The sequence below is a fragment of the Pseudoliparis swirei genome, chromosome 12 (assembly GCF_029220125.1).
Source record: "Pseudoliparis swirei isolate HS2019 ecotype Mariana Trench chromosome 12, NWPU_hadal_v1, whole genome shotgun sequence".
NCBI classification, from domain to species: Eukaryota; Metazoa; Chordata; class Actinopteri; order Perciformes; family Liparidae; genus Pseudoliparis; species Pseudoliparis swirei.
Window position 1 is genome coordinate 10636828 of NC_079399.1, and position 26913 is coordinate 10663740.

The following is a 26913-nucleotide window of genomic DNA, read 5'->3' on the forward strand; positions in this document are numbered from 1 at the left end:
GTGAGGAATAGATTGAGTCATTTCGTTTGAATTGTTACAAACAGTAAAACAGATGCTGTGTGTATGATTTAAATACAGACCAATGATTGTAATTAAAAAAAGAACAAAGAAAATCGGTACATGAACATCTAATTCAAGTCAATTCTACTCGGGGTAGTAATAGTTCATCGAACAAGAACATGAGTAACACATTTTAAAATACTTTATTGTTATGGAAAGTTCAACTATTTAACTATATAATCATATGAGCGTCAACACATACTTATGCATGATTTACATCTTCTTTTGTGTCTTTTATTGGGAGAGGTGCCACCGATTCACCTCGATGATGAATTAATTAATCTTAATTCATATGTAAACCCTGGTTAATAGACCAATTAAGTGACCGGAAGATTTCTGCTCATGTTGAAAAAGAAGTTCAGAACATGTCCTGAATATCTGTGTTCTTCGAGAAAAAATGTCATTTACACTTTTATTGATCCCCGTGGGGAAATTGTCCTCTGCATCGGACCCATCCTTAGGGCAATGGGCTGCAGTGAAGTGCCCAGGGAGCAACTGGGGGTTCAGTCTCTTGCTCAAGGACACTTCAACATGAACGATTCATCCCCGTGAGCTACAGCCGACACCTTAGAAGTTGGAATATTTCATTCATCCCCGTGAGCTACAGCCAACACCTTAGAAGTTGGAATATTTTGAGAATAAAGTCATAATAACTAAAGAAAAGAAAAAAAGCTGCTCTGTAAATTGATGGTAAAAGCAAAACAAAAGGGTATATTTGTGAAAATGTGCATTTGAATGAATAAGATTGTATAAAAAAAAGACTTTCAATGATTTTGCTTCCAGGGCCCCCCAAATGTTTTCGGAATGCCCCCGTTAAGTTTAAATGGTAAACAATAAGCAAATAATACGTTAATTGGTGTTTTGTTTTTGTTTGAAGAGGTTGGAAAGATGGAGGAATCTCAGTTTTACCTGTTTTCCCGTCCGTCTTGGGGTCCATAATGACAAACTCTGGACGCAGTTTACTTATTCGACGGCCTTTGAGGATGGGCACCAGACCTCCTAGGTACTCCAGGTAAAGCGTGTAGCACGGCCCCCCCACCTCGGGGTTGTCTTCCGTACGCTTCATGGTACAGTGCAGGCGCTCGTTTCCAGCTGTTGGGTAGCTCACAAAATCCCGCATGTTGTTGGGATCAGGGATGGGGGGCTGCGAGAGAAAACACGGGTTTGCAGTTAAATTCATGCGAACACGACGATTTGAGTTGAAGTGTAGAGGAATCCAATCTCAGAAAGCAATGCTGTACATAAAGTAAACGTCCAGGAAATTCACTTTTATTTTATCGATGGAGCACGCTCCTGTTCTTTCTCACCTTGATGGTGGGCACAAATGCAGTCGTGACGTAAGAACAGAGGCGGGAAGGCATGGTGAGCTTGGCGACATCTTTCTCCTCCTTCACTGCTGTGGCGATGCCCTGCTGGCAGAGGAGCTGCAGGTTGGCCACGCGGTGCTCCACCCGCACCACGTAGAGCGCCGAGCCACACGCCAAGAACAGACGGGAGTCCCGGTGACCCCAACACAGCGTGGCGATGGGGCGCTGCAGGGGGATGCAGGAGATGCATTGAAGATGGTTTTGCCACATTTATTAGATTCTGCACTACATTCTTCCAACATTTTTTACATTACATTACATGTCATTTAGCAGACGCTTTTATCCAAAGCGACTTACAATCAGTGCATTCAACCTAGAGTACAAACTAAGAACAACAAGAATACAGAAAGTAACATTTCCTCAACATAGTCGAACTTAGTGGGGCAGATAACTGTAACAATCGTTCAAAAGTGGATACAAGCACCAAATTTGGTATATGTATCCCTCTGGGGTAATTAATTAAATAAAGAACGTTAGCCACTTAAATTTCAAAAGTGGCCGCCATTTTCCAAGATGGCTGCCAATTTTGCTGCTTGACAGACATATTCTGCCACAGAATTGTACCCATGGGACATATTTTTATATTTTTACCATTAAATCCTCTTATTTGCCCTGGGAACATCAATAATGTAAAAGATCTTAATGATTGAGGGTCTTTTGGTGACATCTAGTAAATAACATGGAAAAAGACAGAAAAATGATTTAATATGAAGAATGTTTAATAAACAGAATGTATCATGTTATTGAGGAGGTTAGATCTATTTAGTTTTTCTGAGACATCTAAAATGTTTGAAAGTTCATTGCAGTTCTTTCTAGTCCAGACACCTACAGCTGCACAGAGCTGTACAGGTAAGACCAAACTGGTAACATTTGCATCTTCCTTTGCATTCTACCTTGCATCCACATTTGGTCAGCTGCTGGCAACTCTCTGCTATTGGTGATAGCTCTGTCCAGAGGACCTGCCACTGATCATCTTTCTTGGTCCATCCCCACTCAGAAGGACTCTCTGGTTCTGGTTGAAATGCTGTTGCCTGACTCCAAATGCAGCCTGCCTGGTAGGCTGCACGCTTTACATGCTGAAGCAATGCTGCTTTAGTTGGAGGAATGGCTTTGTATGACCGCTGTTTTCTAGCAAACAAGTCCAACCTGGCATCATCCACTCCTGCTGCTTCACTGGATTTGTCATACATCATGACCACAAACCTTTCTAAAGTCTTCAGGTCACTATCATCTATTCTTGGTGGATAGTGGCTGAGTTTGGTGAAGACTTCAGAGGCTTCATCAAATACACCCCACGTTTGCCAAGCAGTCTTCTTCCCTTTGCCACAGAAGGCTGAAACAACATCACAGCCTGTAAAGGCATGGAAGAAAAGGATTCCTCTTCTCCTCTCTCTTCCTATACACTGACAGAGGTCATGTACAGGGATCCACCTCATGTTCACTCCTTGACCAAAAGCAATCCATAACTGTTGTAGACCTGCTGCTTGAAGAACTGGTAAAGCACTTACTGCTATAAAAAGGATGTCTGGATCACTGGCTTTGATCATGATGTTTTTGCTGCCATTTTTGACTGCATGCTTGGCATGGACAAAGATCCTGGTGTCCGCTTCCTCATAGGCATGAACTGACTTCATCTAGGTTGATGGACTGATTTCTGACAACCTGCTCCTCTTTGGTCACTATAAGCACATTTGGTGTCAATGTTTGTGCAACCTTGTCAGCAAGGAAGTGGAACAACTCAGTTTTATTGTTGTCATTTCTAAGAAAGTTCCGCCAGTTAGTTGGTATTTTGCCATTGCTGGTCACTTTCCTTCTGGCTCCATGTCCTCTCTTATATAGAAAAATAGGTCTATTAATATTATGATTTCCATTCCACAGTATTATACCTCACAATTAGACTTATCTTTAGATTTATAAAGTGTATGGTGTTGTGTATGGTATCATTGTAATCCTTGACCATCAAAACATAGGAGTAGACATTACCACTTTTCATTTATTGTGTTTGGCTGAAGAGATATGATGCAAAATACAGAATTTGGTTATGGAGGAAGGCAAAATGGTGGCCATGAATGCCACAAAGCATTCAATGATGCCGTCTATGGTATCATTGCAATCATTGACCATCAAAACATAGGGGTTGACATCATCTTATATGTGCTTTGGTGTTTTTTTCAGGAGATATCATGGAAACGCATATTTTGATAATGGCGGGAAATAAAATGGCCCCCGCGGCCGACATGAGCTTTTTTTGCGTTGGCTAACGTTCTTTATTGGAAGAGCAGTATCCATAGAGTAATTCTGCCAATTTTGGTGCTTGTATCCACATTTGAACGATTCTTCATCAAAAAATGCTGTTATCTGCCCCACTAACTACAAAAGTACCATAATAAGAGCTATTTAAGTGCAAATCTGTGTTTTAATCCAGATAGTCGGAAAAGATGTGTTTTCAGTTTCCGGCGGAAGGTGTAGAGATTTTAATGTCCAGGGGTTGTTGTTAAGGTTTCTGACTGTTATGGTTACAATTTATGTCTTTACTGAACTTTACTTTAGGTGAGTCTATTATTGTTCTACTTACTTTACAAAAGAGCCTAATTTGCGAAGGTAATGTTTTGATCGCTGTGTATTTATTTATTTATTTGTATGTGTGTGTGTTATTCACATAACTCAAAAAGTATTAAACCGAATCGCATGAAATTTGGTGTGATGATTGGTTATTGTCCGGGGACCATTTGATTAGATTTTGGGATTGATCGGGTCAAAGGTCAAGGTCATGAAAAGGTACCAAAAAAGTGGCTGCGGCGAAGGTATGCGCTCTACCGAGTGCCTGTTCTAGTTTAGGTATTGTTTCTCGAGCTAGTTACATCTTGGGTCTCGAGTATAATCGCTGGAGGAAGGGAAATACAATACATACGATCCTACGGTGATTAAGACTACTCGTTAGCCAGGTTGATCACCTGTGCTGGTGTGTCCAGTGTGTAGATGTGTTCACCCCGAACGTTGTAGAACTTCACAAGTGCACTCCGGGTGGTGGGAGGACAGGAGGGCTCGGGGGAGAGGAAGGTCCTCTCCATCCCCGCCACTGCTAGGAGGTCCCCCTGCGAGCACCACTGGACCACCACATCTACAGCACAAGTCCCGGGAGGGAAAGTAACCAGAATGTCATGCACATTCACATCAGACAAAAAGAAAGAAAATGTAATTTATTTGTAAACATGTAAAAAAAGTGAGAAAGGAAATGAAAGACCGTTGCTGGGACACCTGCATTAATTATAAGAGATCCACACACACACACACCTTTCAAACCGGTGCGGATGAGGGTGGGAGAGAGGTCGTCATAGTTGTTCATCAGGCTGATGTCTCCAGAAGTGAAGCTGACTGTCAGCAGAGGTTTCTGGCTGTACACTGGGAAGAGACACACAAGTACAACACACACACACACTATAAACAGGCAATTCGAGAGCAACAAAACGAGGTGTGCAACAGTTTAAAGTACACAGTATAATCTGTAAATAAAGAAAATATGTAACTATCGTCAATTAATGTACATCAAGGGAGGACTAGTGTTTATAATGATACACACCTGTGCACAGAATAAAATGCAATAATGAATTCTACAGCAACATTTTCTGGTGGTTTAAACTTTGTTTGGCAAAACATAGAAAGTAAGTAAATTACTTATTCCAACCACAATCTAACCGGACATAAAATAAGGGAAGTGCTGAAATGATAATTCAATAAATCCATTCCTTTATCTTTTTTCGAGCAAAATAGCCAAACATAAATCTTCTCAATTGTGATGATTAGCAGATTTTCTTTGTATTGCGCAATACGTAATATTCTGAATATCTCTTTTTGGCGTGCTGGTTTGACAACAAAAATAAGCAATTTGATAGCATCACCTTAGGATTTAGAACATGATGTGGCTTTTACCTGACATTTTATATGGGATGAGATGATTAATATGCATTTTAAGATCAGGCCATACATTTTGTCTGTGTGAGTGTGCTTTTTTTGTGAGGCTTTTGCATTTACTGTCGAGGTAGATGGGAGCCGTTATAGAAAAGTCGAGGACAGTTCCATATCCTTGGCAGCTGTGACACATTTTTGTGTGCGTTTCTACTGTGTCCTATTCATGAGAAGACACTATTTCCCTCACACACACTCCGCACATCTCACAGCTGCTGCATTTCTAACAGCTAACAAGTGGCATTCTCAGTCAAACTGCTACAAATTAAACACCTTCAGACAACCGCCCATATGTTTTCCAAAAAAACATCCTTGAGTCGGTACTCAAACTCCTGCAATGACCCAAATACAGACATAATGAGATATCCACCTCAGATTTTGAATTCTCATTAGTAAACAGTTCACAATGTTTTTCGCATTAAATGAGATGTACGATGCTGCTGTTAACGCAGTGTGTTGTGCTGTGCAGTGATAATGGCTCATCGTATATCATGATAGAGAGATCTGGCAGGCGGAGGAAGAGGCGGTCTAGTGTCTCAGTCAGGTTGTCGAATTGAGAGATAATTTCTATCGGGGCTAATCAATTACTATTGACCGGGTAAATTAGTGAGTTAGAGCATAATCAGTGTTCCAGCTAAGGCAAGCACATTTCAGATTTACCACGTGGCCTGCGGTGAAGTGAAGGAAAATAATTGCACAGTGGGAGGAAGACAGAGTCTCACCAATACAGCCTGAGCAACTGGGACTAATTAGGCTCAAGAGGGAAAAAGACAAAACGGGAACCAATCAAAAGGAGGCAGTGAGAGCAGCAAGTCAGTGTGGAACGCTAACCACACACAACTCTTCTCTTGGTTGGCTGCTCAGCGCACCAGAAGCACAACAGTCATCTATATATTGTCACTGGACAGCAAACTCACCAGATACACTCAGGCTCACTGTTAATGGATCTTAATTACTACCATTGTTTTTGACTGAAGGCCATCACGGGAAGGCAAATATAGAAAAGCTGAACTTTCCAGCAAATATTTGAATAATGACAACCTGATGGGGGAAACTGGGGATGACAGTGTTTTCCAAAGTTATATTACTCCCGTCTTCTTCTCGCTTTCCTCTTTCGAACAGGCCCTGCTAACATCGCGTGCAGCCAACTGTGTCAACACAGCACACAAATACAAGAGCTTCGTCCTTGACATTGCAGGTGGAATTATTATAGGGCAGTCCTGGGGGATTAAGAGTTAAAGGCAGCGCCACTGAAAATACAGAAGGCACAGATTTACACAACTGTACAAACCGCTTGTGTTGTTGTTCCACATGTCAAAGAGATGCTTATTGCATTTTCATTGAAAATGATGCTTTTCCAGGCTTCCTCTGTATCGGCTGTGATTGTCCACTGGAGTATACTGGAAGTGTGTCGTACATGAAGAGTCCCGTAAAGCACACCTTTACCCTGTGACAGCTGCTCCTGCTATGACAGAGAATGATGAGGAGGCCACCTCTCAACAGAACTCTTACGTGTCTTCATGGAAAACATGTTTTTAACATTTGTTGCACTTGGTGGATTTCTGTCATGTGTCACAGCAGCAATATCACATACTTTTTTTAATGCTTCAAAGAACAGGAGATCAAACTTTGTGCAAGTCATATTTTGCTTGTGAAATCAGATTTGTATTAGAGATATATATATATATCATACCTGCAAACTCATGAGGGGTGAAAAATGTGACAACGGGACTTTTTTGTTGTTGTCACCACATCCCACATCCCCGTTGTTTGATGAAGCCTCAAAGCTTTTAGAACTACAACTACGGTCATTTTATTGTTCTGACCACAAATCTAAATAATGATAATAAACAACTTAAGATCAAAAGGTCCTCCGCTCTGACTAAGCCCTATAATAATAGTTAGAGATGCACCGATCAGGTTTTTGGTGCCGATCACCGAAATCAGTATCTGCCGATCACCGATAATCGATCACTGAAATCAGTATCTGCCGATTCGATAATACCGATCACCGTGTCGATTGAAGCATTCTATTTATTGTGTAGCATTATTGCCTAGGACTATGAGGAAATACATATATAAAGCAACTCAAACATTAAAGAAATTACCGATTTCTTTAAACATTTAGGACTTTTACTTTGAAAAATGTCCTAATTGATACATTAAAATTGATTGATTGCCAGTGATGGAGATTTCAGATATGTATGGAACACATCTGCATTATTCATCTCCTGGAACTCTTGGGGAAATCTATTTACAGGACTTTTTTTAACATACAAAAGTCTGACTTATTTTTATAAACTCTTCCTTGGTACAGTAAAAATGTTTTAATGTTAGCATAATTTAAGCTAAATCTCAGAAACGATCTATAAAGATACAAAATCAGTTCATTGTTTACTTTTATATCTTAGTGTATGATTTGTCGACATCTTATTTTGATAAACGGATGTTGTTTCACGTGGTTCTTTCCGCTAACTTTGCAAAACCGGATGTTGTCACTTAAATCCTTCTGCTAACTTTATCAAAACCCTCGCGCGCTCCCGATGGAATGTGTTTACCGTGAGCATCAGTCTATAGGGGCTCAGACATGTGAGAGTCGGCTGAGTCGACCCAGAGATTCAACTCGGGACGGGGCGCGCTCGGTGGTGAGGATCCCCTCTGGACCTCTCACTCTGCGGCCCTCGCCGGGCGCATCGTCTCCGTTGCGGTGCGCGGCGATTGAAACGTCTGATAGTTCTCGCAGATGTTACATCATCTGATCGGCCGTTTTGAGAACGCCGATCAAAACCGATAATGGGAATATCGGCCGATATGGATCGGCGCCGATCAGATCGGTGCATCCCTAATAATAGTAATAACAAATATACATTGTCATTATATATAATATGGTTAATGTCATTCATGAACCAAATTCCTTTTTTTGGGCCTGAACAGTCCTCAAGGACTTTTCCTCGAGTCTGTTCTGTCTCTACCTGGTTGTCACAATACTAACATTATAACTTCTATACGATACCTGCCATAAATATCATGATACCCAATACCAGAATTAAATAAAATCAATATGATACCATAAATACGAGACTGGTATATTTATCTATAATAGTAATAAATAAAACAGTGAATTTCACCGAAAGGTGACAAGTTTGCAGGTATGATATACACTGACCATACACGGTGCAGGATATGTGTAATGCACATTGGGTTGGTACTACCTCCTTGTATGACAACAGCTACTGCGGCATTAAGAGCAAACAGGCGGTCGAGTGGCAATGTCAGCTTAATCCTCCTCCTCCTCCTCCTCCACCACCTCTTGCTCTCCACCTTTAAATGTCCCCCACCCACCCGCCATTTGGTCACACTCCCTTGTTTTTATGAGTCTCTCTCTCCCTGTCTTCACCACTGGCAGAGAGGTGGAAAAATCGCTGAATAGTCACCTTCCCATTTCTGAAGCTTCATTAAATGTCTCATCGCCTGTATTATTATTATTATCAGCATCACAAATGACTCATCCGTCTCATGACTCATCATTCAAAATATAAGCATCAATTCATACATTTTACGCATTGGTTCAACAGTATACTCTGTGCAACATGGGTTTAACCTCTCATTTAACCAGTAATTTACATTTGAGGACTTATTTGTCTTAATTGGAGGTTGAAATTAGAGGTTTCACTGCTTGTACCCATATTGACAAGCTCCTTGATCACAGCCTTTATTAAATTAACCAACACGAGTTAACAAGTATTTGGGCTACTATGGACAATATAGTGCAGACCTTCTAGATTATCCCATTTCACCACCTGGTGCCCGCAACTTTGAAAAGCTCTCCCCTTCCTAAAGGACTAAGAGCGCGAGGACGAAATTCATGGAGCAGTAAAAGATGAAGGTAAAATGGGGGAGGAGTTAGAAGCTAACAGATGGTTCCACATCTGCTTTCTTCTGCATCGAGAGAATACGTACGAAACAGCAGAACTACTCTCGGCCTGGCCTAAAGTCCTGACACTCACAACTCCTTATCAGCTGAACCCGTTTTTCAAATCCTTCATCAGATTATACACTTACATCATGTCTATTCTGGACGTGTTTCAGTGGCATTCTTTTTGTGTGTGCCTGAAGAAGCCACAACGAGCCATCTATTCATATCAAACCCCACGCAGCTTACCTTGCGGAGGGGAGTAGTCGTCAGAGTCCGTGTCGCTCTCACTGCTGTCCTCCACCAGGAAACTGGGATAGTTCCAGGACATGCTGACGATGCCGTCCGACTCATGCAGCAGAATGTGGGCCAGCATGCGCCCGTGGCAGTCCATCACGATCACCTGTCCATCTGCAGTACCAAACAACACCTAGAGAGAATAGAAAGGGTTATTAGGGAGACGAAGAATGAAAAACAACAGACATTTAACTTAGACAGAAGACAGACAGAATTTTAAAAAGGAAGAAAAGGAAGGCACATGTAGAAATAGACACAGATGACAGATAGAGTAAATGGAGAAAGAAGAAATGCATAAGACTAGGAAGAATACTGGGAGAAATAGTCGGGAATGGGATGAAGGCGATGAACAAAGGCAGAGACTGAAAGTTTGATGATGTCCAACCTGAGGTGACAACTTAACAGCATGAAAACAAACCATCGCCTCACAAAACATTCAAGACACTGTCACTCAAGGATGATCTCCCTCAGGCCCAGTCTGTGACAAGTCCACACACTAAGAGTGGAAAATGACAAGCTAAAACATCTATTAACATTCAAAAGCCTGGCATAGTGCTAGGCATACTTTGCACAAGTCACAATGTTTGTGTATGTGTGTGTGTGTGTGTGTGTTACCTGCTGGTCATCGGGGGTCCAGATACCACACGTAATCTGGCTTTCCAGGTTGATCTCGGAGGACCAGTGTCTCTGTCCGCTGACTGATCCCACCAGGACAAATCCATCACGGTAGGAGATGAGAGCCTGGGTGCCATCATGGGACCAGGTGAAGTCACTCACCTACAGAGCACCACACATCAGTTAAGAATTAAACTATGAGACGCCAGCTTAAAGTCAAAACTACCTTTTCTGAACCTAAACCCCTGATGTCCTTTAAACAGTAATTGTGTAATTAACTGAACTAATTACTTAATTGATCAATAAGTTAAATCGACAAACAATTTAATGAACACTTTTCAATCATCAATTATTCTGGTCAAAAATGTTTAATTAAACATTATGAAATAATTACTGTGCTGATGTCAGTATAAATTAATATACTTGTATGAGAAACCACCACAGTAAAAGAGCCATCTCTTGGAGAACAAGCCCCAATACATCTAGTTATTTCACATGCTGTGAACATTGACAACTGATTTTTATGTGATTTTCTTTGATGTTTTACTTCTTCTATGCACAATCTTTGGCGAGTGTGTTTCGTATGAGCATGGACGTATGGGTCTTGTTTTTATATCTGGAGGGAAGCAGACAGAAAGCCTGCAGACCGCAAAAGAGTGAAACACCAAAGTGAGTTCATAAGTGTTGAGGTCAGAAAGGGTAATGGAAGAGGTCAACCTCAACTTGGTAAAAGAGAGTAAAACTAGGCCCATGCATTGTTTTGCTGTATGTCTATATACTATACATTATAGTAAGAGCGGGAAAGCTATGACTTTAAAATAAAACAGACTCAACCCTCCTCCATCGGTCAATAATAAATAAATATAAAATATTTAAATTTGTGTAAATAAATAGTCAGACTTCATAATAAATACATTTCTGAAGACCAATGTGACTACAAAATGACAGTTCACTGCCTCAGTGTTCAGATTAGTTTTCTGGATCGATGGTAAATCTGTTCCGACCACTCAAAGTGCGTTTACACTCCATGTCATCATCTTGAACATAGTGGAGTTATTTTAGAGAAATATCAAGTTAGAAATTGTTCACAAAAGCATGGCTTAAAGATATTGATCTATTATTTATATGCCACTTTGGCCAGCACTAATTCATGTTCAAAGTAAAAATGCATTTTTTAATTGATTTACTTCATGTCTCCTTTCTGTGCAATGTATTTTACCTGTGCTCCACGGTCATTGACCAGCTCCACAGACCAGCGGCCTTCATACTGGATCCAAACAAAGATCCCTCCATCGGTATCACAGGTAGCCAGTTTCTGGAAGGGCTCATTCCATCGCACCAAGACCACCTTAAAGACACAAACAAGGCAAGAAAAGGGACAACAACAATTAGGGAGACGGTCCTGTGTCCTTATGGTGGCCAATGTATGTGACCCCGTCACTGTTCTCTAATAAGATAAGTATTGTCAGAGATATGCAAATTAATTACTTCAAGAGTGGGTTTTGTGTAGTATGGAAGGCAAACAATTTATCAGTGGTTTTCCTTTGACGCAGCTTTGCCCCCTAGACTACAACAGGAAACGGGAGTTGACCAACAACAAAGTTTCTCGTCAGAGTGCCCTTAATCCAACTCTGAACTCGTGCTTGCAGTTATAGGGGCGTCAGCTGAAACGCCTTTAAATTAAGAAAGTAAAACACAAGTTCCCACATTTCAATGAGCTAAATTTAGCATTGAACCAGATCAAAATATATTGCAAAGTGGGTCAACCTCATTTTGCAAAGGAGCTGCTAATATCCTGACTATAGCAAAACAATGAGATTTGATTCTCCTGTCTAACCACACCACACTTAAAACTCGTATTTGAGGGTTCCTTCTTGTTTTGGAATGAATACTTTGTGGATGCATTTGATACGGATTTGATTGTCGTGTATATTTCAAGCAACAACTCATGTTATCGAAAAGCTTTTAGTTTAAAGAGCGCTAAGAGATACAACAAAAAGTTCACTGATGCATGAATGTCCCTAAAGACTATATTGTATTGTGGGCATACAATGAACTGTATAGCCTCCAACACCAGTGACTCACAGATACTTATATATACTTATATTGCTGTATTTTCCCCAGAGGTCAATAGATATAGACAGAGATGGTAATTTGCCTCAGGAATGAGTTGCAGAGGAAGAGTTCTGATGTGGGAGAGAACAGTAGAAATCAAACTGTCCATAATGTCTTTCTTTGTCAGCGTCATCCATCTCGAAGGACGAGTGAAGCACGTGGGCTACACGCTCAACCGCACAACACGGGGAAGGTTTTACTGGGGCTTACGCTCTCCGAGTACAAGTCCAACAGATCAGTGGCTGAGAGTTGGATAAGCCAGCACCAGCCCTGCTCCTTTTCCCCAACAACACCATCCCCCTCCCCACCCCTGTGATAAACAGTCCCAACTGTCCATGCTCCAGTTGAACAGGTGTTATTAATTCATAATAAAAAGTCCAGACAACATTCGTTTTTATTTAGTTTGTCTGAGAAGAGAAAGTTTCAGGGAAGTTATAGAAAACCAATGTAAACTATTTCCCCTCCCGGGAAAAGCTTAACAATAAAAATAATCATGTTAATATTAAAGTTATTAATGAAGTGTTGCACTTTAAAAAAAAACGTAATTCTTGTCTCGCACCCATTGACTGTTTAAATATGGACGTAGTCTCCGAGACGTCATCCAGACGTCACCCAAAGGTTTCTGAAGAGCAGATGTGAAGCGGGTGGCTCTGGCCTTCGCCATTTTGTCAGTGACGACAGCCTAACTCACAGCTTTAATCCAAAAATGGGAAAAGAGGTAAATGTCAGTGGAGCTAAGGCGGCAGCAGAGCAGACTGCTAGCAGCTAGCAGCCTCACCCACCTGTCACAAAGCTGCCACGACAGCTTTAATCAGCCTAACTTTACGGTTAAAGTAGTGAGTTATATTGAAACGTCATCTCCCGAACAACAGTGGAAGCATTAAAAAAAAAATTATTAACACATGCCACAACACCTGCCTTGCCTGTGAGACTCCAATGTCTGGAACATAGGAGACAAATTCTCTGACGCCAAGTTAGAGTTAGTTAAATAATCACCAGTATATTGTGGAAGAAATCCCAGGTAGCTTTCGTCCAGGCTTTAGATAGTGCACCAATTTGAGTTGCTCCAATAACTACAGTGTTAAACACAAAATATTTGAACATTTTCAAGTAGAATATGATTCTATGCAATTACAGCAACGGGAACTCTAGTTGCCAAATAACATTTATTCGGCTACTGCCTTGTGTATTGTTAAATGTCTGATGTAATAAAGGAGAGGGTTATCCGAGGTGACCTTAAAGTGATCCGTCTCACACAAACGTGTTTATATGAAGACACCATGTACAGCCCTCCAGCGTAATGAGCGACAGTAGGATTCATCGTGCTCCTGGCCCTGCTCCCTCAGCAATAAGGTGTCCTGTGAGTCAGATTTACTGTGTTTTCACACCCAATCCCAGTGGTATAAATCCTAATGTAGCATCTGTAGGTGTGTCTCAGCTGGCACACTGCAGGAAGGAGGACACACTGAGACAAGGCCTGCTGCAGGTCTGCATCCATGTCATTCTGACTGAGTAGACTATAATCACGGACCATTAAGAAACGGCCTGCCATCATTCGGCCACAGCAGTCACCTGATACAGCCTCGTGCTCAGTGGGCACGCAGCTGACAAGCTCCAGCAGCAGTATTGTCCAAGATAACTAATTTCCATGCTCTCATTGGGGAAATACAAATCAGTGTTGTTACACCACTGTCTGCAACTTCTGGTGAGCAATGGTATTATACAACCTAACAGCTCCGGCCAGTGTATACATGACGTTTTAGATTAGGTAGGAGCTCAAGTTTGCTTAACCCTCCTGTTTCCTTAGGGTCAATTTGACCCCATTCAATGTTTAATGTCGGTGTTCTTTCGGGTCAATTTGACCCCAGGCTGTTTTTCACTGTGTCAAACATATAAGAAATATCAACTTTTTTATATATTTAAAGGGCTATTTAGGTAGTCAACAAACACACATAAAGTACCTCACACTTAAACTTGGAAAGCAATATTAATTCTAATAATTTCCTGGAGGTTTTAATTGCTGGGGTCAAATTGACCCCACGGGTAAAATATGTCAGTAAATATAAAGGTAACAGGAGGGTTAAACATTGAATAGATAGATAGATAGATATATACTTTATTAATCCCCAAGGGGAAATTTGTCGAGTCAGTAGCAGCAACACACAAAAATAAAAAAAACAAAACAAAAAGATAAGAAGGGGTGATCTGGTGAGAGTGAGGAGGAACCGAGCCTCAGCTCCCGTCGGTCAGGAAATCCTGTATGTTCTGTCCTGGCAGCAGCGGGGCGGAGGAGAAGGAGGAAAGTGGTCTCTCTGTCCCTGTGAGAGGTGGTGGAGGTGGTGGTCCGTTGTCCAATGGGACACCCAGTTCTCTCAGTCTCCTCCACCCACCTGTCACAGGTCAAATTGACCCTAAGGTAACAGGAGGGTTAATTCTAACATCATTCATACACTGTGCATGAACTAAAAAAGAAGGGCCAAAATATAAACAAGACAACACAAGCATAATATTTCTATGCTGTGTCTTGCATGTGTGCACACTTATCTGCATTCTCATGGGGGTGAGAATAAATCGATGTATGCGCGCGCAAATTTAGCTCGGCGTGGAGATTAGTGTGAGCTGGTCAGGCGTCCCGCGAGGGGGACAGCGGAGCACCTCGCTGTGACGCAGCGATCTGGGGGATCAGACGTCACATGGAGAGAGACAGGATAAGAGTGAGAAGCCACAGGACAGCAAGGGACCAGAGGGATCACGAGGAGGAGGCAAGAAAGGCTCATATACAAACACACAAGGACTGGATCTTCATCGATCATCATGTGCTGCATGGTCAAAGACAAGTACACACACATGAACCGCTCAGCAGCACTTGATTAACGCCCATGTCTTTAAGGCCCATTAAAAGTAACAAAGAATTAAATATAACCCAATTTGCCATTTCAAGAATGCAGCATGACTGAAAAAGCCTCAAGCCCAGAGATTCGCCAACTGATTGGAGAGAATCGGTCAATTTACAGCTTGAGCGGCAAAGACTAAATTTACACACATGCGCTGCAATATGGTTCACATCACATGCACCGCGGCAGAGACCGTAACCAACGATAATCTCAGTCACACACACACACGGAATATGGGTATTTTCAAAAAACGCAACTAGCAACACATTTTGCAACTTACATGATAGAAAAAGCCATTAATATATTCAAATACATTATAAAACCATTCCCATGCATGCTGCTCAGAGTATTCACAGTGATTATGTTTGCTTTCATTTATAGTTCTTAGTGTTGGCGCTATTTAATTTGACTTTTGTATTTAGGTTTTATTGTAAAGTAATATTGATTATTTAGGTTATGTTTTGATATGTTAGTTGTTTCTTAGGATAGTTGTAATTTAGTTTAATATATTTAGTTGTAGGTTCACTGATTGGGTAACACTGGGCACCTGTGGTTATACAGTCGTATGCAAAAGTTTAGGCACCCCTCTGAGGCCGCATGATAATTTACTCTGTCTTCACCAAAAAAAGATCAGTTGTGTAATATTCATTTTCTATTTAACACTGAGTGCTGGGGTGTTTTCCAGACAAAGATATTTAGTGTAGCAGTATTTAGTTGTGTGAAATTAAATCAAATGTGAAAAATAGGCTGTGCAAAAGTTTAGACACCCTTATCATTTTGTTGATTTGAATACCTGTACCTACTAAATGCTGATTAACTGCAACACATAATTAGTCTGATTAACTCGTTACGCCTTCAATTCCATAGCAAGGTGCATCCAATCATTAGAAAAGGTATTTAAGGTAGCCAATTGCAAGTTGTGCTTCTCTTTGATTCTCCTCTGAACAGTGGCAAAATGGGGGCATCAAAACAGCTCTCGAATGATCTAAAAACAAAGATTGTCCAGCAGTATGGTTTAGGGGAAGGCTACAAAAAGTTATCCCGGAGGTTTCAGCTATCAGTTTCCACTGTGAGGAATGTTATTAAGAAATGGAAGGCAACAGGCACAGTTCTTGTTAAGGCCAGAAGTGGCAGGCCAAGAAAAATATCGGAGAGGCAAAGGCGAAGAATGGTCAGAATGGTCAAGGACAACCCTCAGACCACCTCCAAAGACCTGCAAGGTCATCTTGCTGCAGATGGTGTCACTGTGCATTGCTCCACCATTCAGCGCACATTGCACAGAGAACAGCTGTATGGGAGAGTGATGCGGAAGAAGCCTTTTCTGCACACACGCCACAAACCGGCTCGCTTGAGCTATGCAAAACTACATTTGAACAAGCCAGGCTCATTTTGGAACAAAGTGCTGTGGACTGATGAGACAAAGCTAGAGCTATTTGGTCACAACAAGAGGCGTTACGCATGGAGGCAAAAGAACACAGCATTCCTAGAAAAACACTTGCTGCCCACAGTAACATTTGGTGGGGGGTCCATCATGCTGTGGGGCTGTGTGGCTAGTGCAGGTACTGGGAATCTAGTTAAAGTTGAGGGTCGCATGGATTCAACTCAGTACCAGCAAATTCTTGACAATAATGTTCTAGAATCTGTAACAAAGCTGAAGTTACGGCGGAGTTGTGTGTTCCAGCAGGACAACGACCCGAAACATCGCTCCAAATCCACTAAGGCATTTATGCAGAGGAACAACTACAATGTTCTGGAATGGCCATCCCAGTCGCCAGACTTGAATATAATTGAAATTCTATGGGGTGACTTGAAGCGGGCTGTCCACGCTAGGCACCCATCAAACCTTACTGAACTGGAGATGTATTGTAAGGAAGAATGGTCCAAAATACCTTCATCCAGAATTCAGACACTCATCAGAGGCTATAAGAAGCGTCTAGAGGCTGTTATTTTTGCAAAAGGAGGCTCTACTAAATATGAATGTGATTTTTCTGTTGGGGTGCCCAAATTTATGCACCCGTCTAATTCTCTTATGATGCATATGGCATATTTTCTGTTTATCAAATAAACCTTATTTCACTGCTAAAATATCACTGTGTCCATGAAGTATGATATATATGACAAAGAAGTTCCTGATCCAAATGCCCAACAATTTATAGATGAAAGTAATGGAGATTATCAGGGGTGCCCAAACTTTTGCATACGACTGTATGTAGAGGCGGATAGGCACAGGACCAGCATGCACCAGGGTGGCCAATGGTTTTTTACTTTATGGAGTGGCCATTTGTCGTCCGAAATCAAACAAAAATCAAACCGCCAAAACCCACGGTGCATCAGTGGCGGTTTGATTTATGTTGTTTGATTTTGGACGACAAATGGCCACAACACTAAGAAAGAAAGAAAGTCGGAATCACCAAGTTTGAAAATTGCACTCCGCTAAATCAACATGCTTCAAGCCAGGCAAACCGATACCTAGTAAGAGAAGAGGAGACTACATGTTTACGATCCCGTTAATGCTGCCCTTTGGCCAGTGCAGGGCCATTGACAACTTCTCCTTGGGAAGTTGGCGGCATCTTCACTCCTGCAGTGTTGTTGTGGTCGTCACTGCAGCCCTGGCCTCTTGCTGGGACTGGGAGACTGGGAGCTGACCCGAGCAAAGAAGACTAAATCAAATCAAGGGACAGCTTTGGGTTACATTGGAGTCAGCAGAAGTGAGAGGACACTGACAGCGCAGTGTCACAGGGGTGCAGTCGGGAGCACTTGGGTCCATGGCAACACTAATCCCTGGCACAAAGGAGTTTTGCTTTTATTTCTTGCAAGAAGCTCACGAATGAGTAGGCTGGACTGGTGGGAAAGGACCACAATGTTTAAAAAGTAGAGCTGAAGATCGTGGTGTCTGATTTATTTATTTTTTGCTCCCATGTATTCATATCTAAATGACACTGCATGCTGCTCGAACAACAAAAAACGCAGTACACATTCACTTGCTTTAAGTAAAGCAAGGGTTTATAGGCTGAATATGCAAGAAGATATGTCACAGTGACACCTGTTAAAAAGAACGTTGTTTAATTTAGTTACGCCTTCATTATCCCACATTGGAAATGTAGATTGCAAAAAACAGATGGATCAAAACAGACTCATCCATCATTAAAACAGAATTTTAAAAAAATTATAATAACAGTAACATTTCATTTTTAAACACTTAGTTCCACGCTTGACTAATGAGTGAAGAATTACTAGTCAAGACCACCTGGCTGACAATAAAATGAGATGCAGTGCAAGCAAGCAGGAAGGAGAGACTCTTCCCTTTCTCTGTACAGCCCCTTCGACCTTCTCCTCCGATTCTGGCTTTGACACGATATTAAATCAGACGCTAAACTCAATTAAAGAAGCGCTGCATTGTGCCGATACAAAAGCGAGGAAGCCAGAATGGGCAAAGTCAGCCCGGAGTGATTTGCAGCGTGAAGGAAAGGGGCGAAGGGACGGGACCTTCAGTGGAGGTTAAATCTGAAATGTTTACGAGTAGAGCAGACGTGATAAGTTATAAAACCTTAATCAACACCAATATCTGATAATAGCATTGACAATGGTTATCAGAGTCACTCAGATGCCTGAGAAAAGTAGCATCAGGCAAACTGTGACGATGGATGTTGGCAATGTGGAAAATCTAGTAATTTATTATTTAATGTTTACAGAACATTTGATTGCATCTTTTCTCTCCAGTTCATGGCTAATACGGTGCGACCTCTACATCAGATTTGATGTCAAAAGATAAATAGAATGACAATGATGTGCACTTTACTATGTCCCAGCACACAGCTCACAAAGTAGTTGCTCATATTAAAGTAGTTGCTCATATTAATGTCACAAGATGTAACCGATACTAAATGCTGTCTTTATACCAAATATTCATTATGCTTTCCAGAGCTGCTTCCTAGTTGTGATTTAATAGGACAGTGAGAGTTAGAATAGTGACATGCTAAAAAAAGCTGAGCATCACAAGACATAACTTCTCTACAGTGTACTACGTTGTATTTAATATGTTTTTCAATACATTTCTGGACTGTATGAATTTGTGAAAAATGTCAAAGCAACGCGTTGAGCTGAATCAAACTCACAAGGGAAGAAACGTGTCCCTTTGCGTTAGCTCAATATACTGAACCTCTCTGAAACCAACAGAGTTGCATACAAAATATACATAAATAAGAAAGGCAGTCTGGTGCTTACAGTTTATATGTTTGTCTTTACAGTTGTTTAGACTGAAACGAGTAGCTTTAAACTTCAGATAGCACAACGCTAAAACAAAGAGAACTCAAGTGTGTAGATGTGTCCTCACGCACACCTGGATCTGAGGAAGCAGCCGAGTCTGAGTGTTATGCAACATGTTCTCTCCAAGGATGGATTAGCACACTAAATCCATTTTCACCAAGAACATTTGGCGAGACGGTTTTAATGCGCTGAATTGCTCGGCTGTCAAGAGGCCAGACAAAGAGAGAGCAGGAGAAAGTGCTCTTAAGGAAGACATGTCATACGTGGGATAGTGACCAGCACGGGGGAGGAGATCACGAGAGAGCGAAGAGGATTGAGAGCTGTGGAAGAACTAATTAGGCAGCGTCACATGAGTCACATGGAATAAGTGTCCGGACAACAGGTGGCGATGAGGGCAGTGAAACGGAGGACAACTCTGATGCAGAAATGCAGCACGGCCCAATAAAAGTGATGACTTTACTCCAACTTTCCTCTGCTCGTACAGCAGGGAAAATGATGCTGCATCATTCCTGTCATGCAATCCATTATTATGGTCAGCATATAGTCCGAACAGACGACTTAGTTGCACTGCATCACAGAAGTCATCCCGTATGCTAACCCTAACCCTAACCCTTTCCTCAGGGAAACAACTTTTAATGGATGAAAACCTCACACAGCACAAGTAAAAAAATGATGCAGCGCTTGAAACAGCATGGTGGGGTTCATCTCATAAGTAAGTAATTAATTCCCTTAGATATGATGATCAGCAGCCTTAGAAGAGTGCAGAGAACCCATGAAGCTCAATAGTGAAACATTTTCGGAGAACAACAACCCAAAGAAGCTGCACTGGGAGTAGAACCAACATGGCTATAGGGTAAACATAAACTGGGCCCTTGGGTGATCCCGTCTCTAAGGCCGTCGACAGTTAGTCACTTTCTGCCTCAGCAAAGAGCCTGGACCTGGCCTCACAGGGAAAACCAACAGGTGGGAATCCTTTGGGAAATAATCCACCACTAAGACGCATGGGAATGGTAACGAGGTGTGCGTGTGTGTGAATGCCTGTTTTCAACGGTTTCAGGAGACACACACAACTTCTCATCCATCACTAACAAGTGGTGTTAGTCTCAACTATTCATAAACACAATGACTGAGGACACGGAGGACTTTAAGTGACAACATCCCCATTGAGATCGTCTCTTGGTGTTCTACTTTCTCTCACAGCATAGCAATAAATAAAGACTTTAAACTGAAAATGTAAATACTGACTTTAAAAAAAAAAAAAAAGCAACCACCATACTATGCTAAATGCTATATGCAATAGTATGCTAAATCTGTATACTAAATCTACAATTGGAAAAATTCATATTTTCACTAGGATTTTTGTTTTTACTTCCCTCAAATATTAGAGCATATATAGGGTTGCACCGTAGGACAAGTGTCAAAGCTAGCAGTTGATGGGATACTGACAGACAATTTGCCCAAACTCTGCGTTGCGGTCAACTTTTCCTTGTCAAGATGCCGACAGTCTTCGTCAAAGCCTGTCTGGGATGTTCAGCACTCGTGGAGAATGAATGGACTCAGAGACTCTCTGCTCAGCGTCTTGGAGCACTAGAATGGGAAAAAGCACTGGATTGTCAAAAGAGGCGTTGATCTCTTCCGATGCACATCCCAGAGGAATAACACTGCAGCATCAGAAGTACAGTCACTGAGAGAGACGTGAAACGTTTTTCTATTTTCAAATTGCACGTGTAATGCAACGGACACACCTGCTGCTAAAAGGCTTGGTTTAGAAAATCATATCAAAATAGTATCAGGACAATTGAGGATACATTTTCTTTCAATACAACTTTTATGTGTCTGATTTCTTTTTAGTCTAAAAATAACTTACTTCATAAATGTGATTTTGTGTTGCAACACATGGAATAGCCATAATATGAAAAAAGCTCTTCCATAAAAAAAACTTAAATCCAATCAACCCAATGAGCAATCACCGAAAATCAGTTTAGAACAGAAACCAAAAGTAGTCGTGCTAAATAAATTAACTTGTTTTCCAACAGCCACTGGTTTGGGCTAATCCAATACACTGATAAGCTTTTTTCTGTTCCACAATCTTTGCTAAATAAATATTGGTAGGTTGTAGTTTTGTTGGTCAAAACGTGGTTTGAAGTCACCACATTGAGACATGCAATAGGCATATGTAAAGACTTAAGATTTATCACTAAAGCAAAAAGAAAATTCAGCAGGTTAGTAAATAAAATAATCAGTAGCAGCCTCAGATAAGAACAATGTGTCAGACAAATTTTTGATGGCATGAAACAGGATGGGACTATAAGCACACATAACATAAACCCCACTCATGCAAACTGGGTGGACCCAGGTGTAAATCAAGCGCTTTATCCTGGGAGGCAGTGTCACACACACAGGAATACAGTCCGCCACCAGTCTGCCCTTTTCTTCACAGATATCTGACAGCTTAACATCCGCCCTGTACTGCCCTACATCGCCCGTATTGGGCCGAGTCCAGAAGACACATCCATTCAGACGCTTACTTCCATTAAAATGATCACAGGACACTCTGATCCTTACATAAACAGGAATAGCGGCCAAACTTAAGGATGCTGCCATGAGGGTTGATCTTGGCAGGACTCCTACAGGATGAGTTCATGTAGTATTTGTGTGTGTGCGCAGTCATTCATAACATGACTCGCGCAAATTACGCGTCAGGACAATCGTCATCGGCGACGACGACAAGTGTTCAATGACAGTGCCGACGTTTAAAGGACAGGACTGTCAGGGGACGCAACTGCTGAGCGTGCCGCTTTTTGAGATGAGGAAAGGTTACCCAAATGTATTGACACAGCATTTTGAAAAACATTGTAAAAATTAAATAATGTTGGTTTGAGGAGTGCTGTTTTAAAACCCTCCTCCTCCTCCAAACTGACGTGGGTGAACAGATCTGTCACGGCTTGACAAAATTCATTAGGCAATGTGATTTCCATCACTGTCAGGAACCCCAAATGATGCATTGGGTGGACGAGCGATGTATTTTGCATTTCTCAAGGCATTTATTTATTGCTTCATATCAAATATAGAGTGGAATTGGAGAGGACATTACTACTTTCATTACTGATGCTGGTCTGAGGGCAGAGGGGAAGTGTGCAATCTTCTCCCAGTTGCATATGTGCTTAATGTGAAAAGCAATTTGATAGATGAATACAATTACACAAATAGTTATGCAAACATCATGATAGTAAGGTTACAAACACACCCATTACAAAATCCCAATGAAAACAATGTTTAGTTTCTCTTGTTATTTTTTTTAAACACACAAAACAGCAAAGTGTAGATGCGTAAAGATGAATTTATACGAGCCAAAATAAGTGCATGAAATCAAATTAGAATATGAAAACGTGGATACATTTGAGTTGTGTAGGTTTGACCTCGTCCACACTGCATGCACCAAAATAAGGGAAATGTCAGGACTTGGACCACATTCAAGTGGGCCGGGTTAAATGACATTTCTGCTGCGCTTCAGTCACTCCCAGTAGGGATTCATCCACTCTCCCCTCAGCTGCCTTATGGAATGCTGACACAGCACCTTGCTCCATCTGACCACCGGCTACACTCAGCAAGAGAGAAAACGCAACCTGTTTGCAATCTACGTGTGCCAGCACTGCCAGAGTGAAGGGAATATTCATATACATGGCAGGCAATAAACTTCTACATTACTCATCTGATCTTTCCGATGCTAGAGCAAATGGCCTCAGTGCACGAGTTCACCGTGATGAAAGATAAGAGCAATGCCACAGGGTGGAGCACTGAAATGTTTTGACTTGGCGCAGCAGGGAGATCTAATGCAGGGGTGTCTCACCATGAGCCAGCAAGAGTATACAGGTCTTACTTCAAACCAAACACTACAAAGATCGTGTCACCAGACTATCTAGTGTGTTAGTATGTAGTTAAAACTGTGAAATCAACTCCTGTAGAAAGACTAGAAGCTCTCAGCGTGCCATGGCACAGGTAGGGACAGCCTTTAACTCTATGTGCTAGACAAGATGCTTGTTGACAAACACCTGCCCTAAATAAGTACAACGACGCGCAGCTTCAAGGACATTGGTCAGCACCTGACCCTGCAGCTTGGGAGAGGAAAAAGTGAAAAGAAATCTCCTACAGTTCTACTCTTTAATCACATTTGTGTGTGCCCAGAGAGCTACTGGTAACAGTCTGCAGCCATTTGCATTCCGCTGCATCCCAGCAGTGTAGAACTGAGGAGGCTTAAGCCGACTGTTTGAAGGGAAATCAATAATCTATTGTCTCATGGACAATGAAGAGAAAGTTGAGTTGAATTTATTTGCAATGTAGAGTTTGAATTAGAGGCTGGTTAGATGGGTTAAGTAACTTATTAGAAATACCCTATCGATGTATTATTCAGAAGATAGTATGTACTTTGCTCTATGTATAATAGAATACATGTATTATATTCAATTTCTTCTTAAATACAGGGTTTTTTACTCTGATTTTTCATTTGTTCTTTACCTTTCCTGCCACCACACATCAATGCCCAAACAGGAATGACGCATTTCCCCAGGAAACTCCTCTTACCTCGCTGTTGTGTCCTCTGAGGTTGAAGTTCACTCTCTGTGGGGTCGGCCGGTCCCGTCTGCAGTGGCTGGACGTGAACGTGACCCCAACAACTCCTCGACCGTTCCCAGTAGCGAGCCAGCCCTCCTCGTAGTACCGTTTCCTGCACACCGGCTTCTCCATCTCGCTCTTGGGCACACGGCCCTTCCAGGACAAGCACAGGATGTTGGAGTCGCTGCAGAGGACAGGGCCATGCTCCACGGCGGCAAACATCCTTGCAGCTCTCCAAACTTCCGTAGGTAAAAAACAAACAAAGAGTAAAATACCCAGAGGGGGGGGGGGAGGGGCGGTACCGTTATGAGTGCCTCTCCTCCGCTGAAGTTACTGTTTCAGTGTCTGATGGGGGAGATAGCGACAGCGGTGCATAGTACTCGAGCTTTCCTTCAGGTATCTTGGTGATTTGCAATATTTATTCAGGGTGATCACTTCCCAAAAAGTACAAATGAGGTCACAAAACTGTGGACTTTAGCGAAGCTGTATTTAAGATTCTATATATCTGAATGGGATACACTACAAAAGGCACTCATTCAAGTCACTGTGATACGTTTGATTCGAGAGCTGCCTTGTTGATGTTAAAAATGACAAGGCAACAGATGAGAGTACCGGATAAATATTTAGAAATCCACTGAGGCAGATTCCAGACTCCAGTCATGTGATCAAAAAGAAACATCCGCCCAAAAAATTCCAGTAGATGTTCGTAACGTCTCTGTCCAGTTCAGTGTGTCATGTCAGTGCTCCTTGTCCTCCTCATGCGACCCTGGCCGTGTGTGTGAGAGGAGGAGCAGGGACTCCATCAGCTGTCTGCCCGCAGGAGAGCTGCTTCTCCTGGTGACATCATCACGTCAGCCAATCTGTCTTTACAACCCGCCTCGGGGAACCCATGGAGGACTGCTGGGCACAAAGAGATGATGTCATTATCACACAGAAGTGTTGCTCAGAAAGTAAACATGTGTCATTAAAAACAAATATACGGTTTAATATTACTCAGTGGGAAAAAAACAGACTGTTTCAAGGTATGAACCATGTAAACGCGTTGGAAGCACTCACCTGCCACCCACAGCAGTTAATATAAATATTAATGCGCCAACCTAAAATTAAACATCACTTTCCGTTTCTCATGTCATAAAGAGCAATGACTTTAGTTCGAGGACTATCCTGCTCCGCGGAAGGATATTTAACTAATGAATTATTCAGAGGAACCATGTATCATTTTAGTCCCCGTTTTATTAGGCGAGCACTGACGTACGGAGGCGACAGTAACAGAGGAAAAAAACAATTCAGTGGGATAAAAGTGGGGCGAGAAAACTAGCGTTAAATGAAACAGTGACACACAATTATAAAATAAATGCAATGAGCTCCGACAGACAAGGTGGGAGCTGGTGGTCGTTAAGATCCGTACGGACTGTCATCGGGACAACAACACGAGACCCGGTGGCTTTAACGTTAGTCAACTGTCGAAATGAGAAAGAAAAAAATTCTATATAGCGATACATCAATTCCACTTAAACTAAATTATAAACAGGTGATACAACTGCTGCCCCAGCTAGAGTGTAACACATGATTTGAGCCGTTCATGAAAAGAAAGACCCAGTGCTAATAACGTCACTAATTAGCTCATACTCAAATACTACTGAAGATGATGAAGATGAACAGACAGCCATCACCATGAGATGCCCGCTAGCAACAGATAGCTGGTCTCTGGATGCTGTGTGGGCTCCAGAGATCACAACATGTCAGCAGCAGGATTCACCTCCCCGGTTTAATCGGAGCGAGCTATCGTCTTTGTGCGGTGAAGCTAATCTAGCAAACCGAGGCGTTGGGGGGACGCGGTCCCCGTCACCTGTCGGTGATGCACCTCACCTCTCCGGGAGCTGCCAGTGATCGCTACCCGGCTAACCGACCAGCTAGCTGAACCGGAGCACCCGTCGGCGGAGACTCGGTCCATCCGCCGCTGGTCGCTAACGGACTACAGCTAGCACGTTAGCCGGCCGTTTATTCTCACAGTTATTTTAATATTAGCGCGTAGGCCTCCGTAACAACAACGATGAGTGGCCTTGTTGACAAAGTGGGCATTTAATTACAGCATTGTCGCCGACTGCCAGTGGAGCGCTTACCTCTGCTGCTTATTCCTCTGCCTGCAGCCTGCTACTGTGTACACTGGCAGGGCCCACAGCTGGGTCACGTGACAGGCACGTGACTTAGACCAATTAAATGTTCACGGTTCACATCAATAACGGTTTTTGTTGTTCTTCTTATATACAGTATGTGGTTTTAACTTTAAATTGAATGTAATCTTTTCACGAATGAGGATGAAATCAATCGTCATTGTCAAATATTACAAAAAAACTCAGTTTTTAAGATTATTCTCGCCCACAAAAAAATAATTCAACTATAATTTCTGAAGCATTAGATTCTTATTACTGATTGCTGGTGTGTACAATCATTGAAAACAATGTACATAGACATGTATTAGAGTATGCGTGTGTAGCGTTTGTCTCTGTAGCAAATACATATTAAAAAAGTCAGACAATATTCAATACTCATTAAGACTATTTATGTACAGGTGATGTTGAAACAATTCCAAATAGAAATGTGTGAAATAACTAGTTAATTAAAAAAATCCGCTGATTTGAATTTAATCCAACACAAGATACATTTTAGAAAAGTCAAAAGTGTTGTATTGACAATTGAGATGTAAGTCAAAAACCAGCTAAATAACAGAAATAAACTTTAGTCCAAGGGTGCCATATGTTATAAAACCGAGAATAGGCCACTTCAGGATCGTGTTGTATGCATATCA

At 41.8% G+C, this 26913-nt stretch overlaps 1 protein-coding gene across 5 annotated transcripts in view; it reads right to left on the reverse strand.

Annotated features, from left to right (window-relative positions):
* Window positions 1-26122, reverse strand: part of tulp4a (TUB like protein 4a) — a 34859-nt gene extending 8737 nt beyond the window's left edge. For 2 of the 5 annotated variants that reach the window (XM_056428732.1, XM_056428730.1), the window contains exons 1-9: window positions 25974-26122; window positions 24075-25001; window positions 11438-11566; window positions 10219-10380; window positions 9556-9736; window positions 4722-4829; window positions 4382-4548; window positions 1368-1592; window positions 970-1204 (exon numbers count right to left, since the gene is read on the reverse strand). In XM_056428732.1, the coding sequence (XP_056284707.1) occupies window positions 970-1204; window positions 1368-1592; window positions 4382-4548; window positions 4722-4829; window positions 9556-9736; window positions 10219-10380; window positions 11438-11566; window positions 24075-24326 (1459 nt within the window). In that variant the 5' untranslated portion in view covers window positions 24327-25001; window positions 25974-26122. Of the gene's footprint in view, window positions 1-969; window positions 1205-1367; window positions 1593-4381; window positions 4549-4721; window positions 4830-6684; window positions 7016-9555; window positions 9737-10218; window positions 10381-11437; window positions 11567-12892; window positions 14261-24074; window positions 25159-25973 lie in introns of those variants that run through there. The other 3 variants (XM_056428731.1, XM_056428733.1, XM_056428734.1) reach the window with 3 other exon arrangements.
* Window positions 26123-26913: the final 791 nt, after the last annotated feature.